Here is a 17,988-nt window from a genome sequence, read left to right on the forward strand (position 1 = left end):
TTGCACTTCGGATTACCTAATTTAGAATTTATAAGGGGCGTTTCTTTTTATTACGGAATGATAAATCAATTCGAAATGAAATTTTATATTTCGGAGCACCTAATCCAGAATGTACAAACAGTGTAGGGTGAGATTTTTGGGGTGCAGGAAGAAACACCCCAGTTAATCTTAATAGGCCTCAATCCTCAAACCTTTTTGAGGCCCAAACAGCGCTAGCCCAAATACGATGAGAAAAATAAATGATCTTAAAATAAACAAAATAAAGGCCCAAACGACGAGTTGGTTCTACTTTTCCTCTCTCTACTCAGTGGTTTACTTGTCTCGCTACAAACACACGAAGCTCAAGTTTCTGGGCAATTAGGTGAGAACACTCGTGTTTGAAAATTTCATATCTTTAAGATTAATTTTTGTTTTCTTGCTTCTAATTGCACTTCTTTCACCATATAATATTATACTGAATATTATAGGATGTTATTATTTAGCTATAAAATTATATAAATTTTTTTCCTTTGGAAATAATTTTCTGTGCGCAATTTATGGAGGAAGCATAATTGTAGACTAGTTTGTGAACAAGAAAAAGCATGTCTCGTTCAACCAAAATGTAAATATTTTTCATTTAGGAAAAATGAAGTTGAAGAGGACATTGTAGTTTCCTCTGAAATAATCCAAAAAAAAAATAAAAATCGTCACAAACAATTCCATGATATATGTGATTAATGAAAGGGCAGGATAAGTGATGCTTAAGAATTGTTGCTTCATACATTGGTCCAAAGAAACCTTGTTGGGTATCTTAAGAACAATGTGGTTGAAGAAGCCAACAAGTTGTTTGACATAATGTCTGAAAGATTTGGAATAAGTATGTACATATTTTATGTAATGATCCACATGATTGAGAGACTGTGATCGTAAAGGTGAAATTATTTGTAAGTTAGAATTCATCTGAGAGTGGGCATTTTTGTCTTTCAAATTCTTTATCTCTGTTTTTCCTTAGCTCTTAAAATGTTGTTATTCTCATCAGTATTGCTGTGAGAAGCATGGGTGTTTGACTGCTAGATTTTATAAGGTACCTGTCCCGACCTTCAAATCGGGTCACAGAGGAAGGTGCACTGAGCTGCAAAAGGAGGAAAACACTTGCAGCTGCATTAATGTGAGGGATAGGTTTAAAAAAGAATAAAAAAGTAATTTGATAATTTATAGCAATGGAAAACATACTGTACCCATAATTGGGGGAAGAAAAATAAAGAGTTTGGATGGAATAGATTGGAATTCACTCCATCATCACCCAATTCATTCTATTGCAATGCAAATGACCATCCAAACAATCAAGCTCATTAAAATTCCATTTTATTCTGCTTCAATCTATCCCTTTCCATCAATTCAAATGATTAAGGTTTTCTATTTTCTATCCTCTCTTTGATTTTTCAATTGTTACATGTCTCAATCTCTCCTCGGCTCTTCCCTCACAACTCCAAGCCTTTCTTTGCCTTGTGAAGGTTTTTCTCTACTATCTGCATCTGGTTTTCCTCTTCCTTCTTGAGGCTGCCAATGAAAATGAGTACCTATATCACAGTGCTTCCTCTGTTGATACTCAAAATCTAAAGCAAGTCCTTTTTTTTGTTCTATTTTGCGTTTTTTAGTTTCAGATTTGGAACCTACCTTTTAGTGCCTGAGTATGATAGGCCTGTGGATAGGTGGAAACAGTTAGGCGGCATAACAGAACATATCAGGTGGCATTTGATGAGTGGCGACAGATAGGAAATCATTTCTATATATTGGAGAGGTGGGTTCAATTGGAGGGAGACAAGAATTGGGTAGTGTTGGGAAGAGCAGTCTTGGTATTTTCCTTTTAGGTTAATTCTGTTTTCTTGTTAGGAGCACGACTCCACTGTACTGTTTACAATTAATACCATCAAGTTTACTAGAATTTCATCTCTGAAATTCTTTATTGTTCTGTTCTGAGTTTCCTTTCTGATTCCTATCAGAGTACCATAAGTTTTGTCTTCCTTACATTACAAATGTATTTTTTTCAAAATTTAAATGTTACTATGTTAGTATTTTTGTTGCATCCCAATGTAGCTTCTCATTCTCAATTGCATTTTTGACATTTTCAATGAAACAAGTGTCTACAATGGCAGTGTTTGATGACTGTAAAGTTGTTAGCTGTTCTATAATATCTTAATTGCTTGCAACTCTCGTCTAAAGTTTGTCTCTCGGGAAATTGTTTAATTTTCTAAACTTCTTTGCTGGCATAGAAAACAGTGCTGGAAAAAAACAGGTACAAAAGGAAATTTTTTTAAGGATATCTAGTTATTCTTGATTTAACCAAGTTACCAACCATACTTTCTGTGTATAATGGTGAGAGTCAATTTGAGGCTTACATTTAGGAGCTAATTCAGTCATTTCCCTTAGATAGTTAGATTGCTTCTATTAAACTATAACTTGTGCTCTGTCTTTTGCATTTCTAGTTCTAGGAAAGAAATAGAACCGTTGATCCGATTATATCATCATAGAAATAGAATTGCTGCTTGACAAAAGAAAAATCCTCACTGGAAGTGCTCCCAGCATGATAGAAATTACTAGAAACTTTGTTATATTTGCCTTAGCCGTGTGCTTTCCGGATGGTAGATTCTTTAGAGAATCTATTGAGTAGCTCACATGTTAGTTGAAGTTTACTACTTCGTTCTTTTTTTTTATTTGTCATATTTATGCATTTAAGATGCAGACCTACACTTGGTTTATGTTTCACAACTTGTTTCTCTTTTCATGATATTTCCAATTGCTCAACACGTCCAATTTGTATATGATATTAGAAACAGTCCAGTCCAATCTGGTTTTAGAACAAGGCAAAAGATAAAGTGTGTTTAATTTTAGTTTGGAAGTCCCAAACCACAGTTTGGGCAAAAGCTTGTCTCTTGTAACTTTTTCCAAACCATGTTTTACAGTTTCCTAACTGAAATCCAAACATACTAAAGATGGCTGTACTAGCTTTAAAACTGAATGTTAGTACTGACAATGTGTATTGCTTCTCAAGTTTCTTGCACTTATAGCCTACTTAATGTCTATATGTAACATTTGAGTTAGATTGTGCTTGTTATATAGATTTATTTGAAAAACAATGGACAGGGTGGGGTGCAGGTTTACTTTCCCCAAGCAATGAGCAAAACACGTAGGGAGAGGGGGCAGGTTGCCCCTACCTTATAGAAATAGACTTGTGTCTATTTCTATAACCTACTTGCTAATATAATGCAAATAATGTGTAGTGAAAGACTAAGAACCGTTTTCTAGTTTCATTGAACCTATCATATGGACAATGTAATCCATATTAAATTCATGCTGTTATTGTTATGATTCTACTCAATTGATAATTCTAGTATATATTTTCTGTATCTATTCAGTTCTTGATATTATGATTTTTTGATAGCCTGATAAGTAATTTTTTACCTTTATCAAGTTTCCTAGGGAGGCAGTCTTTCTGGTGAGTGTGACATTACTAGTATCTTGATAGAAGTCTAATGGCACATTCAACAAGCTTGATCTTTATGGGCCTCAGTTTTGGTCCACTTCCTAAAACCAAAGTCAGTGTATCTGGAAGGCTTGTCTCCAGATCTTCAGCAGGACTTCGCATTCGGGCGGTGCAAGAGAATGGTGGACCACGTAGACTAGTGGACATTATTAGACTTGTGCCTGAGTTCTCAAGGAATTACTTCAGAAGTCCTTCTCGCAGGGCTCTGTTTGGTGGAATCTCCTTGTTGGGTGGATTTTATGTTGCACAAACAATCTCTCTCTCTTTTGGAGCTCTAGGAGTCAATGATGTTATTGCTGCTGTGTTATGTGTTCTTCTCACAGAATATGTGACTAAGTTTTATTACAGCCGACCAAAAGTTACTTTCCCAGTTGCCCTTCTCAACAACTTTAAAATGGGTTTCACCTATGGACTCTTCATTGATGCCTTTAAGCTTGCCAGTTGATCTTTAACATCACTGCAACTACTGCTTAGCTGGTTACTCTCCGAAATTGGTTTGCTTCTGTTTAACCACCAAGCGTGTACATGTCAGAACTGGTCATCATATAAATGCAACTATTCAAGATACTTGTTACTTGGTTGCCCTCCAAAATTAGTTTGGTTTTGTTTAATATCCACGCTTGTAAATGTTAGAATTGGCCCTAGAATTACCCCTATCCCTATATTCTTTGTATATCAGCCATAATTCACGTAATAACATATCAATTGTATTTCTTCTATTTTCTTTGTAATTTGTTTGGCTATTCTGATCTTTTTCATTATTTTTGTACCTGTTAGGCTCCAAAAAACTGTATACCTCTTTAGGCTTTATATTTGGGCCACAAACCACATTCTGATCACATTTTTTTTATTTGGGTGAACCTTGAGGGTAAATGGCTTACAGAGGGAGGATAACTCTAATGGTTTCCCGTATAGTGGATGATACTAATCTTTTTAAATATCTTTTCATTAGTTTACACTTTATGCTATCATCCTATGTTGCTCTAATCGTGACAAACTAGTAGTTATTGAAGTATTTTAGAGATTTCAAAAAATCAAAATTGTATTAATACTATTGAATAAACATAAATAGGGGAGATGTTTGGTCATCAAACACGTCAACCTCATAGACTATATGACAAAAAACAATCTTGTTTGATTTTATGGGCATGGTCTTTCTTGCTTAGTGGCTATCATCTTTATGAATGTTATGTGACGGTATTAAACCTTTGGATATTTAGTCCTTATCAATGTCTTGTGAGGAATCTTCCAAACAGAGTCAATGTCTCAATTCGGGAAAGGTTGGGTGTAATAACTAAATAATTTAGTAGAATATATATATATATATATATATATATATATATATATAAAAGGAGGAATTAACTTATTTTAAGAGTTTTTTTTTTGTTACTCCTCATCTTTATAATTCTCTTGAAATCTAATTGTTGTAATAAGTGGTTAATTTTTATCATTATATTTTAAGAAAATAAATTATTAAGATAAATAACAATTCTTTTAAAGTTAATTTTTAAAGAAATTTGTTCGTCCTCTCTCTCTATATATATATATAATAATCTTATTTCTCTAACTTCCTTTAACAAAATATAAAATAAGAAGAGAGATCAAATCATACTGGTATACTTTTACAATTATTTCATTATTTCATAACTTTCAACTGCATGATGTTTTTCTTAAAAATTATTGTTGGATTGAAAGTTTCTTTCACATCTATTATATATGTAAAATTTTATATTAATTTAAAATCATTTGTTATCTTATTTATACAAATTAAAATCGACACAATATAAATATTTTAAAATATATTAAAATATAGATCATTTGAATACCTTTTTCTTGTTATTCAATTTTGACAAAATTTATCACAAATGATCCTTATAATATGTAAATATAATTTAACGATTGAATTAATAAAATTACATTTTATAACAAATTATAAAAATAATATAATAATTATTAAAATTATTCTAATGTAATTTGATTTTTTTTTCAAATATTAAATATGTGAATTCCAATAATGATGTGATTGTCCTTGCCCAATCCAGATGAATGATGTTAAAAAAAAAAGGGACTGTAATTTCATCTCTTTGGGTATATTATTCGAAATATAATTTTACTTCATGACTAGGGAAAATAATATTAATTAGAAATTCTCAATACTCATTTTTCTCTTTTTGGTAGTTGTATTTAACACAATTCTTGCAACTAGTTAAAAATATTTTTTTCTTTGATCATCTCAAAGACTCAAATTACTTCCCTTTTATCTTTAACAATATACTTGATTTTTTTAATCGTTTATCCATTTCAATTTAAAAATAAACCTACACCATAATTTAAATTATTTATTATAAATTAAAAATATAATTTATACATTCAAAAATATTTATTATGAATTTTAATTGTAATATAATTTAAGAATTAAAAAAATACATATTTATAATGAACTACAGTTGATGTAATAATGTAAATAAATATTAGTATATGATATTTTATAAGTGAACAATGGTTTAAAAATATTTTATGTCCTGCATTAATATCCTACTTACTGGTAATTAATAGTAAACCTTATCCAACTGAGTCCTTTCAATGAGAATTTTATTTCATTAAGAAATCCCTGAAACACGTTTCCACATCAATAAGGTGTTTACTGTTATAATGAATTACATGTCCAAACAAACATACCAAAAAATAAAATAAAAAGCACTGTAATTGCTGTCCTCAACAGCAAGTGAGACTCACGTTTCCTCATCCTCACACAAGAAAACAAATAAACCTTCAAACTTTGGCTTTTATTTCTTTTTCTATTTTTTTCAGTGTGTAACGTGCATAAGAAATATTAAAAGTGCCTGTTCATAAGAGGAGTAGAAATACAATCGGGTTTATTATCGAAAAAAAAGAAAAAGAAATACAATCGGGTTTTTAACGATATTTTGTCCAGTGACGTCGTTTTAATATATGGAGAGAAACGCGTACAAAAGTTTAATAAAATTAAAAGGTTTAACCGTTTAAGTAATCTCTATTGATATAATTTTTATTCAACAAAAAATTATTAATAAAGGTTTCTAACCTTTTTTATCATCTAATAAATAACATTTATTTTATAATGAATTTTATAAGTTAAATAGTACTGTAAGTCTTAAGATATAAATAACATTAAATACTTTTAGACAAATTACATTGAATATATTCTTTTTATAAATATAAAGATTAAAATACTATTAGTTTATTAGTATTAACTATCAAGACGACTCAATATAACTCATGTGATAAAATCTGTGGAAAAAAATGAGTTTAATTTCCATAAAATACACGTTAGAAGTGAAATAATGAATTTATTTTAAAGAATTGAAGCTTCTTCGCATAAAAAAAAAATAACTATCAAAATGATTTTAAATTTATAAACAATTAAACATTATATAAGACTCTGCATGAGACGAGAATAACACCATGTTTATCCGTAAATGATCACACTCAAAATAGCAATTTCAAGTAAATTTAGACAACAATGTTCCGAATTTATATTCTAAAATTTCTAGTTTGGATGAGACTTGACTTGACTATCATTCTCATTATAGAAATCCATTCATAAAAATACTCACCAAAACATAAAAATAAATAAGAGAATACAAAAGAAACACCAAATCCAATTGAAACTCCAAAAATTTCAAACTACTTCTATTTCTATATACAGAAAAACCAAATCGAGAATCAAAGAAGTAAGCCGAAAAAAAAAAAAGGAAAAGGTAAATAAAAAGTGTGATGCATTTGCTAGGCATGAAGGGGACACGTGGCCAACGTTGCTGTAAGCACTGGAACGATGTGGGCCCCACACAGAGGCCACGCGTTCCGTGGATTCGTGCTGCTCAAGTGCGTGTCACGTGGGCCACATTTTCCTTTGTTGGGTTCCTCTCGAGGGCCCCGATAACCTCACCCTCCACTCCAAAACCCGCTGTCTCCGGTCACCCTCACCCTCTCCCGCCACCGGTACTCCCGGTTCCCCTCGTCCATGTGTCCGCGCGGGCCCATAGGTAGGTGACGTCATTATTACCCTCGTCTCTCAAAGCGGAAAAATAATACTTATTTAATTAAAAAAATAAAAGGGAAAATGTACTTTGAGGACTTAAAGACTTAAAAAGACCAAGACCCCAACAAAGACTTTGTGAGAGTCTTATGTTGTGTTACTATTTTTTTTTTTTAAAATGTTTGTTTTGATTTTTTTATAATTTTCTCTGTTATTATTGGTGTCGTTGCTATTAATTAATTTCTGGTGCTAAATTGAGATAACTGTTTGTGACAAAGAGAGAGAGTAATCAAGATAGCTCCTTTGAATTTTCTATCAGAATCTGAGGGCCCAAAATCTAGGGTTTTCTGTTCTTCTCTGGGTAAGTGAGTGCTTTGATTTTTATTTTATTTTTCGCTCGAGTTTTCTCTTGATTGAATTGGGGATTTGGTTTGATTTCGTGATTCGTTTCTCTCCGAGTCTTTTTGTGGATTAGGGTTTTTGGGTTCGTTCTTCACAGCTGAAATTTTAAAATTTTGAAGTTGGGTCGGAAGAATTTGGCTTGTTATGTGGGAATTCTTGAGTGGAATCACGAAAAGTCTGTTTTTTTTTTCATGGCGGGAAGGGGATTTTAACCGAGCTAGGGTTGATTGTGAATGTGGGAAGAAAAGGGGGAGAATTGGGGATTTTGGGGTGGTGTTAAGTGACGAATTTGGTGAAAATTTGTGAAACCGAGCTTCTTAGGTAGTGTGTGGTTCATTGTCTGGCACTGGCCGACAGTTAGACTGCATATGTTGTTGATGTGTGCTATGGTTTTCCTGTGGTTCTGTCTGGTTGTCAGATTAAATATGGCTTAAAAAAAAATTAGGATAGTGTTTGAATTTTTGTTCCCCTGGTTTATATCTATCTATAGCTGTAGCTATCAATTGAGAGTTGTTGTCTTTCAAGAGTTTTGCAACTCTAATGAATACCAGTTTTGTAACTTTTAGCTGGTTAAGAAGGTCCGTTTATTAGTTTGTTTTATATGATGAATCATGATCATTTTCACATGAGGTTGCTGGGTCGTTTTTATCATTTTTGTTCCTTTCTGAGATTGAATTTAATCTTATGAAGGTTGTTAGTGTTGTTTTACTATTAGTTGGCTTTGTTCAGTGTAAGGAATAAGATTTGTGTTTCACCATGTATGTTGGCTTTTGTAGGGATCTGAAGACATGCAGTCCAAGTCTGAAACTGCAAATCGACTGAGATCAGATCCTCATTCCTTTCAACCTGGCAGTGTTTATTCTGAGCCTTGGTGGCGTGGTATTGGGTACAATCCTGTGGCCCAGACAATGGCTGGGGCAAATGCATCCAATTCATCGTCTCTTGAATGCCCTAATGGTGATTCTGAATCCAATGAAGAAGGTCAGTCTTTGTCCAATAGCGGGATGAATGAGGAAGATGATGATGCCACTAAGGATTCACAGCCTGCTGCTCCTAATGGAACAGGTGCTTTAGAGTATCATGCAACCATTTACCGACAAACAATGAAATTAGGGAAAATGATCAGATGAATTGGCACTTCAGATTTTGTTTGATGGACTTTTGTGATTCTTCCAAGTATTAATATATTATTTTTTTCTTTGCAGGAAATTATGGGCAAGAACAGCAAGGGATGCAGCATACTGCATCATCTGCACCCTCCATGCGTGAAGAATGCCTTACTCAGACACCACAGCTGGAACTTGTCGGTCATTCAATTGTTAGTCTATGCCTTTGTTGTTATCACTTTTTTAAGACATATACATGGTCCAAATATTGATGACTTAGTTCAATAGCATAAATTGTTGTTGATTCATGCATATCATTTTGATAAAAAAAAAAAATCTGTTATAGAATTTATAGTTGGCTTGCCTTTGGAATGGATTGGACTCTTCATATTCTTTTGATGTAGGCATGTGCTACAAATCCTTATCAGGATCCGTATTATGGGGGCATGATGGCAGCTTATGGTCACCAACAGTTGGTATGTGACATTAATCTGTCTTAATTCAATATTAAAGATTATTGCATATATAGGTCATAGTCATAAACTCATAATTACTAATTTGCATTTTTCACAAATTAGCCTGATAAGAAATGTGGTTAGTACATAATCCAGAAGGGATATGTTCCTGTCATAATGATAAATTTGTTTCATTTTGTTTGGTCTATTGCCTTGTTTAAAGCAATGGTGATATTTGGATAACAGAGAAAAATAACCATGTGATATTTTTACCATTAGGGATATGCTCCTTTTATAGGAATGCCTCATGCCAGAATGCCTTTGCCCCTTGAGATGGCTCAAGAACCTGTGTATGTGAATGCCAAACAGTACCAAGGAATTCTGAGGCGAAGACAGGCTCGTGCTAAAGCAGAGCTTGAAAGGAAGCTCATAAAATCTAGAAAGGTACAAATGCACCAGAGCTAATGTGCCTTTATGCATGTTTGTTATTTTAACTACTGTAGTTGGGCACTGCTTTATTATTTGGACAAATGATATCTAATCACATTATAGTTGTGATATATTTTTTCAGCTTTATTGCTTATTACTGTACTAGTGTACTAAACTTTATTACTCTTTGCTGATCTAAATAGAAAAAGTATTGGGACATGAATAAATGTAACATGTCTGGGAAGGTTATCTATCAAGGATACAATGTAAGTAAAAAAAGTGTGTACCTTATAACTAGTAATTCCCCTTAAGCCCAATTCTTTAAAGTTTGTTTGGATCTAAAAGATTATAAGGTATCTACAGGAGCAATGGCTAACCTGATTAGCTTCCTTCTCATATCCCAGTCTATCTCTCCATGCAAATCCATTTTTGGGCAATATTCTGCTTGCTTAAAACATTGATATTGTTGAATTCCTCGGTTTTATAGCTCTTTTTTTTTTTTTTGTGAATAACCCAGGGATCTATTCTATTATCCACTTTTTATCGCCTAGCTGCTTCAAAATTTTGTTCACTTATCTGCTATAAGAATGTGATTATGTGTTTGAAAGGGCATAACATGCTCACAAACATTGGGCAGAATTTGGTTCTACTAATACTACTGTCTTTTACATGTTGAAAATAATGTTCTGAACATGAGACAGAATTTGGTTCTACTAGTACTACTGTCTTTCTTAACGTTTTGGGATTCCTCTATGGGCCTATATGCTAACATCTGGTGTACACAGCCATATCTTCATGAATCTAGGCATCAGCATGCTATGAGAAGGGCAAGGGGTACTGGAGGACGATTTGCAAAGAAAACTGACGGTGAGGGCTCAAACCACTCAGGCAAGGAAAAGGATAATGGTACTGATTCTGTCCTATCATCACAATCAATTAGTTCATCTGGTTCTGAACCTTTACATTCTGACTCTGCCGAAACCTGGAATTCTCCTAACATGCAACAAGATGCAAGAGCATCAAAAGTGCACAACAGGTTCAAAGCACCCTGTTACCAAAATGGCAGTGGCTCCTACCATAATCATAATGGATTGCAATCTTCAGTGTACCATTCATCCTCAGGTGAAAGACTGGAGGAAAGGGATTGTTCGGGTCAGCAACTGAACCACAATTGATGGGGGGTTAGAGGCCGAGGTTGGTTTGTATCCAAGTGACATATTTGGTGAATACCTTGGTTATCTGTAAACACTCTTGGCAATATATATGCCAAGCGGCAAATCATTCTTGGCTTTGTTCTTGTGTTTGTGGTGTTAATGATTACTATGGGGGGGGTTGGGGGGGGGGGGGAATGATTGGTATTTGAGATTTCTGTTGAAGTCAGTCAATCAATCCTTCGTTCTTTTCTCATTTTTACATTTTGTAAAGTTTTATAGTGGTTAGGATGGTCACTTCAGAAGATTATGGAGTATGGTGAGAAACAAACTCTTGATGTGCCAACACTCGTTTGACTGGTTTATCTTTGTGTAGTTCAACCGGTTGTTAATGTTAACATAAGACATCATAGGATAATGAACATGCTGTTAGTTACATTACATCATTTGTGGCCCGTTGTTGTTTCAGTTTTTAGTATTTCATTGGTTCTTAAGAAAATTGATTTTCCATTCTGTTAGCAAAATTTAAAAAGAAAAACTTTTCTCATCCATAACTTTGTTTGCCTTGAAGTGACCATGGCACACTCATCCAAATATTCTTGTATTATAATATAAGTGGGAGTAGGTATAAAGGGAGAATAAAGATGCTATAATCTAAACTTGACTATAGCTCTTAATGAATTTACCAAAGATGAACACTATTTATATATTTTGGATGACTGGTCGGGGGAGGGAACTACTCATTTTATTCCTTTCTGATTTCTTTTGATAGTATTTTATGGCCTGTGTCTTAGAAAGGGATACTTTGTCTCCATAAAGTTTGTTTATATATATTGTTTTTTTCCATCCAAAATCTTTAAATAAGACGCACGTTTGAGTTTAAAAGTTGTTTCCAGTTAAGCTTTATTTTTGTGCATATCATTCGTTAGTTTTATAACGAAAGTGCCGTATTGTCTTGATGAGAGATTCATTTGATAACTTGTGTAGTTCTTTATCCTCTTAGTGTGATTTGATATTTTTATCCTTTTTTATTTTTTAATCTCTAATGTGTTTTCTGATAAGCATTAATGTTTTTTTATATCAAACAATGATGTTAATTATTCAATTTAACGTAAAATAATCTCAAAATAATTGTTATTTTAACTTTTTAATTTAATATTGTTTTTTATTAATATTCTTAATAAGTGGTTTATAGGTTTTTAATCTAACATTAATAATAAAGTAAGCATCGTAAAATTATTATATTTTATGTATTTATTAACTTTTTTATGTTTGTGTAAAAAGTTATGACTACACTTATTATGGAATGAAGTATTTTTTTTAAAAAAAAAATCTATGAATAAGCAACAATCTATTTTGAATAATATTTATCATTTACATTGCAAGGTCATAATCACGTTTTTTTATTATTTTTAGAGGAATGTCTTTCCATAGTATAACAACCAAGTGTTTATATTAACTTATTTTAAAAAATAAATAATCTACTTTTATATTATAAGTCCGAATCATCTTTAAATCATGGCGATTTTAGGAATTGTTTTTTATAAGCATTTTTACACGTTATTCTTGCATGAACATTTTTAGAAGTTATTTTTTTGGGAAAATTAATATATATTTCATGAGATGATGGATGTATCTTAACTCTTGAAGAATCTCACTAACCATAATGGGAGGATAGGTGAAGAGGAATACTTTTTTCTTTTTTTTACATGAGGAATACTTGATGTCCATTTTGTGTCAAACGGTCATTTATGAATGATATCATGAACCTTTGCTATTATATAAAGGGATGATTTGAAGAGAAAAGTCATCACCCAACCTAGAGAAAAGGGACACTATCCTAAGTGAGATGAAGGTCATGCAATAGGGAGAAATTTTTAAGTTTATCCAAAAAAAACTTATATTTGAGAGGGTTTCTCCAGTTCACGAATCCTCTCATCTATGGGAATATTTCAACAAATATTTTATGATGTGTATGAGACTCGCCTTAAATTTGTGTCTCTATATTTCTATCTATCTGAGATATATCTCATACCTTTGATCTTCATAGTACCATAGTACGCAAAGGAAAATTTTCTCCAACAACCTTCACTCTCATTGAGCAATATGCCTCATCTTAATCTTATATATTAAGCATTCGGCTTTAATTTTTAATTTTTCATTCATTTTAAATATATTTATTAATTTTGATTACAAATTTAATTTGATATAACAAACAGCATCAAAAAAATTCTATCTCGAACGACTCTCATTTTTGTCTTTATGCATACATTGTTTTTCTCTTTCATTCTATCATTTCCATCTTTATTTTTAAATTAATAATAATTAAAAATAACTTCGTATTACAATATAAGTTGTTTATTATGAATTATAAATATAATTTATATGTTCAAAAATATTTATTTGTTACAAATTTTAATTATTATGCTTGAATTATATTTATTTATTTATTATAATTTTAATTCCACATATTTCTTCGTTAACTTCCCAATTTTTTTCCCCTCAAAAGACTCGAGGCTTGAGCATGTTAATGTTTCTTCATTAATTAACCTTTCCCATTTTGACATCAACCTAAGCTATCAAGATGCATAATGTACTATAAAGCAAGATGATGCGAGAGATCAGCCCGTCAACCGCACTGAGAAGCACAACCAAGAAGAAAAACATAATCCTTCAAGGGCATCGATTTGAAGGCGAAGGAACCATTTTTACTGTTATTGTTTCATACATGGTACTTTTACACTCAAAAGGAAAATTGTGATCTAGTCACTACATATATTTCATTTAGGTATATGATAACACCTTTAATCATGCTGTTTATCATCATCCACATCCTCTATGACTTCAGTATTATTATATTGTTCCACAAAAGCTTTTGCATCATCGCCGTCAGCTGGAACTGCATCCTCCGGTCCGTTTTTGCTTGCATCGGCGGACCCTGTGGCATTAGCCACATTTTGTTGCTTTTCCATCCTCCCAGACAAGGCTAAAGTCGGAGACCATTCAAGAACATCATCAATGATGTTAGATACCCTCTTCTGGTACCTGCAAAGCAACATGTTGTAACAGTTAGAAAGACAAACTACAAACAGTTTTCCCTTTATGGGTTTATAGATCCAACTAGAAAGGAAATTAAGCAGAGTTTGAGCATATGATTATTCTTAGCAAGAAAGTGAAAGGATAAATTTCATCAACTATGGACTTACCTTGCTCTGGCAGCTTCATCGGGTGCATGATGCCTCAGCAGTAATATGAACAGCACAGCTACTCCAGCATAGAAAATCCTTGTTGTCCACTTCGGCTTTTCCTCTTCATCTTTCTTAGGCCAAAATCTGAACAACTCCCGCAGAGTTGCTTCCTCGGCAAGGATGTTGGGGAAAAACCAGATTCGCTTTCCAAGTACAATATATAAAGCACCAAATATTGTACCTCTTACTACAATATTTAAAAAAAAAAAATGAGGCCCAAGAAAGCACTGAAGCAGAATGTGGTGCATTTAATAAGAGCATATTTCAGACAATTAGCCACCTCTAATAAAAAATTAATTTCTAAAGAATATTGTATACAGCTTGAGTATGATTCTAATGAGACTAGATGCATGTATGGCTTAGGTATTAGATAGATCATTTCCCTCCCAAAAAAATGGCAATTTTTCAGTTATATTAGGGATTTTGGATATTTTTCACCTTTCAATTTTTCCATGATTGTTTCTCCGTTTTTAATTAAACCCATTCATCCTTGCTTGTAAATTGTAAGAGGCAAGTTTGTTAATTTATTTTATTGTAGATGTTTTCACAAGAATCAATAAATATTGTATATTCATTTTTTTTTTTGGTCAGCAAAAGTATATTCATTTATATCATTTTAAAAAATTACATTAACAAATATTCATATCTCCAACTTTTAAAGTTGGGGTACTTTGTACTGGTGGTAAAGTACCAAAGCCATACTCATGCAACCTATCAAAGGCTAATTAAAACTACATGAAGAAACTAGGCAAAAACAATCAAATATTAAAGGAAAGAAAAACTTACTCAAAAGTAGAGAGAGAATGAGGAAAAGGATCCCAGCACATGAGTAAAGTATCAATAGCTTGCAGCGATGAGGGTACACAGGAAATAAGCAAATAGCCAACGTTAACACAGGCCAGAAGAATGAGAGGAGTGTCTGCCAGAGTGGATGGCGTTTTACAAACGTCCATGCAAAAAAAGCATCATTTTCAGAAAATACTTGTTCCTGCCGAAGACAATCAAATTTTGTTAGATTCAAACACAGAAAGAAACCTACTCACGTAAACTGCTGCAGAGAAAAAACCATACAATATTATGGTTTTAACATAGAAAATGCATTTAAACACCATGAATAAGGTTACCAACTAAGCAAGTGTATGAAGGAAGGACACATGGCAAGTATAAGAGGAAGTCTGAGCAGCAGCCAGAACCAGGATTAGGTAGCTGACTAAGATCAGTTACAGTTAGTAGTTAGCCTTGTAACTGTTCAGGTCAGTAAAGGCAGTTAGTTAGTTACCCTTGTAACTGTTTAAGTCAGTTAAAGGCAGTTAGTTAGTTACCCTTGTAACTGTTTAAGTCAGTTAAAGGCAGTTAGTTAGTTGGGCGTCAGCTATAAATACAATTGGGCTGCCTGAAATTAAGGAGGGGAGTAATCAGGGTGGTTGGTTAGGGAGGCTAGGCTCCAATCCCTAGGTGTGCATTTGTACTACAACTGTAATAAAACGAGAGATTGGCTGGTACCATCAGAATACACCTTACAGTGCTCATATAATTGTCTCAGTATATGATATGATGCATCATACACATTTATCAAGCAAAAAAATAAACTCACATATGAGCATTAAGCGACAGAGAAGGTTGCAGTCACCAGAATGTGGCTGGAAACAAACAGAATTCAGCCAGAAACAAAAGAGAAGGTTTTTGTCACTGGAAAACTGTCAGACAAAAGGTCTCCAACGACAGTGGGTGAGCATCCTTCTGAGCTAGAGTGAGGATGTTTCAAAACTGAGAGGGAAACCAGTAAAAGCCCTTACTTTTATTTAAGGTTTGAAAAGGGAGTAAAATCTCATTTTTACCACCTAAAAAAAACCCAAAATGACACTGGAAAGGGGCAAAACATTCTACTAAGGTTTTTCAGTAGCAGCCTAGGGCTGCTCCACTCCACAACAGCACTTGCACTTTATCAGCACTATTAATAACTATGAATTCGTCAGGTTATCCATTTCTCAACATAGCACGAGTAACTATATCAGGCATAGGCAGACCTAAGCCATCCATTGAGAATGACCATAAGTTTCCAACATCGAAAATTTCCCCATACTCTTTAAAAAATATAGTAATATGGTAATCAGCTATTCGCCAAACGTAGCTCTCTCTTAAAACCCTTCAATCAATTTATCTTAGACCCTCCCCATAATCCAATCTCAGTTCCAACCCTCATCCCACAGAAGTGATCTGAGAACAGCAGCAATAAAACTTGGAAAACCTAATCCCCCCCAACCGGATAGCAAGAGAAAAAAAAGGGTTTGGTTAACAGCTTGTGAGAATCAAAAAAGAAACATCAAACAGGTCAGCATTGCAGAGGGAGAAATTTCTGAGATATTGACAGATCCACCTTCAAGCACATACAAATTTAACTTTCTGATGTAATCATTGCAAGTCAATAATTGCAGAAAGAAGGCTCAAACTCGAACCAAAAAAAAAAAAAACTTACAGGGAAAATTTCTAAATGTGCAGGCCAGGTAGACAGCTTTTTCTTCCCAGGACGAACAGTTTTTACAACACGATCACAGCGCACTAAAAGATTTTTTGCAAGTAGAATGTTGGCAATCTCCTCTGTTTCCAAAATCCTATCTAATTCTAGAACATCTTTGAGCTCCGGATGGCTTTTTAAGAAGCTCACGAAATCCTTCCCTCTAAAATACTCAACACGCGTCTCCTGTAGAACAGCCCATCTTGAAACCAATTCTTTATGGTCTCTAACCTTCTCAGCAAACACCCGGAACACATCTTTCTTGACAGCTTGTTTCTGAAAACAAAAGCCAAACACAGTGTAAAATAACAGAAACAACTTTTTCCTTCTCAAATAAAACGGGCAAAAAAAAAAAAAAACAGAACTCAGAAAATTGCACAATTGAACATGACCCGAGCTATGGTATGATAGTACAAACAGGATTGCCATATTGAAAGGGGTTTCAGAAAAAGGGGTTTCAGAAAATCATGGATTGCCATATTGAAGCCTAAATTAACAAATAAATCTATACACGTACACCAGATCAAATGCCAATAAAAACTGAAGAACAGTACAATTTCAAGCTTCCTAAAATGAAAAATGAAAAATCTATGATCACAGCAAAACCCTATCCGGAGGAATGCAAAAATTGACCTGAAAATTTGACACTATCACAGTCACAAAATAATATAACTTATTTCACACATGCTTATAGTTCTTCTGCGGTTCCAATCAGTACATTACTGAAACCCAAAACCCACCCTAGAATTGAAATCGAAAATTTGATCAGAGACATTTCCGAAGCAACGAAAATGGACGTCGAGTCAGATTAACAATGAGAGCAACAGAGTAGAGAGAGAGATTTGGGAATAAAAAAATAGAGATGGGAATTAGAAACCCTAACCCTTGGAGGGGCGTCGGAGGTGGGATCTAGGGCGGAGGACCGTCGCACCCTCTTCTTGTCAGCTGCGCTTCCCGAAGACTTCTTCATTTTCTCTTTCTCTGCTACCCTACGCTCTCTCTCTCTTTCTTCTATCTTTCTAACATCTTATTAACTAACTCATGTGAATCTTGAGATTCAAGACTGTAATAAATATACTATATTTATTTATTGCACAAAATCACATACGAGTGAAAAATAAGTTGGGTCAAAAAATAAACT

At 33.5% G+C, this 17,988-nt stretch overlaps 3 protein-coding genes across 5 annotated transcripts; 2 read left to right on the top strand and 1 right to left on the bottom strand.

Moving 5' to 3' along the window:
* The first annotated feature begins 264 nt into the window (after positions 1–264).
* Positions 265–4,281, top strand: LOC100807305 (uncharacterized protein ycf20). 2 transcript variants are annotated; one of them, XM_006602046.4, is made up of 2 exons: positions 265–361; positions 3,452–4,281. In XM_006602046.4, the coding sequence occupies exon 2, from the start codon at positions 3,513–3,515 to the stop codon at positions 3,966–3,968; it is 456 nt and encodes a 151-aa protein (XP_006602109.1). In that variant the 5' UTR covers positions 265–361; positions 3,452–3,512; the 3' UTR covers positions 3,969–4,281. The 2 variants fall into 2 exon arrangements, with proteins under 2 accessions (XP_006602109.1, XP_003551354.1); XM_003551306.5 differs by having other exon boundaries at positions 277–361; positions 3,460–4,281.
* Positions 4,282–7,852: 3,571 nt separating this feature from the next.
* On the top strand, positions 7,853–11,525 carry NF-YA20 (nuclear transcription factor Y subunit A-20). 2 transcript variants are annotated; one of them, XM_003551307.4, is made up of 6 exons: positions 7,853–7,902; positions 8,720–9,008; positions 9,149–9,261; positions 9,454–9,525; positions 9,784–9,948; positions 10,719–11,525. In XM_003551307.4, exons 2-6 carry the CDS (start codon positions 8,732–8,734, stop codon positions 11,106–11,108), a joined length of 1,017 nt encoding a protein of 338 aa, XP_003551355.1. In that variant the 5' UTR covers positions 7,853–7,902; positions 8,720–8,731; the 3' UTR covers positions 11,109–11,525. The 2 variants fall into 2 exon arrangements, with proteins under 2 accessions (XP_003551355.1, XP_014626518.1); XM_014771032.3 differs by lacking the exon at positions 7,853–7,902 and adding an exon at positions 7,932–8,264.
* A 2,245-nt stretch (positions 11,526–13,770) lies between these two features.
* LOC100809457 (uncharacterized) lies at positions 13,771–17,906 on the bottom strand. The gene is made up of 5 exons (XM_003551309.5): positions 17,731–17,906; positions 16,809–17,123; positions 15,119–15,320; positions 14,291–14,519; positions 13,771–14,129 (listed from the first exon to the last, which is right to left on the bottom strand). Exons 1-5 carry the CDS (start codon positions 17,815–17,817, stop codon positions 13,889–13,891), a joined length of 1,074 nt encoding a protein of 357 aa, XP_003551357.1. The 5' UTR covers positions 17,818–17,906; the 3' UTR covers positions 13,771–13,888.
* Positions 17,907–17,988: the final 82 nt, after the last annotated feature.

The sequence above is a fragment of the Glycine max genome, chromosome 18 (assembly GCF_000004515.6).
Source record: "Glycine max cultivar Williams 82 chromosome 18, Glycine_max_v4.0, whole genome shotgun sequence".
Lineage (NCBI taxonomy): Eukaryota > Viridiplantae > Streptophyta > Magnoliopsida > Fabales > Fabaceae > Glycine > Glycine max.

Excerpts from the sequence above, each read along its gene's own strand:
- LOC100807305 (XM_006602046.4), top strand. The coding sequence starts at position 3,513 with ATGGCACATTCAACAAGCTTGATCTTTATGGGCCTCAGTTTTGGTCCA.
- NF-YA20 (XM_003551307.4), top strand. The coding sequence starts at position 8,732 with ATGCAGTCCAAGTCTGAAACTGCAAATCGACTGAGATCAGATCCTCAT. Across the intron at positions 9,262-9,453 it reads AACTTGTCGGTCATTCAATT|GCATGTGCTACAAATCCTTA; the intron begins GTTAGTCTATGC and ends CTTTTGATGTAG. Across the intron at positions 9,949-10,718 it reads AGCTCATAAAATCTAGAAAG|CCATATCTTCATGAATCTAG; the intron begins GTACAAATGCAC and ends TGGTGTACACAG.
- LOC100809457 (XM_003551309.5), bottom strand. The coding sequence starts at position 17,817 with ATGAAGAAGTCTTCGGGAAGCGCAGCTGACAAGAAGAGGGTGCGACGG. Across the intron at positions 15,321-16,808 it reads CACATTTAGAAATTTTCCCT|GAACAAGTATTTTCTGAAAA; the intron begins GTAAGTTTTTTT and ends TGTCTTCGGCAG. Across the intron at positions 14,520-15,118 it reads CATTCTCTCTCTACTTTTGA|TAAGAGGTACAATATTTGGT; the intron begins GTAAGTTTTTCT and ends TAAATATTGTAG.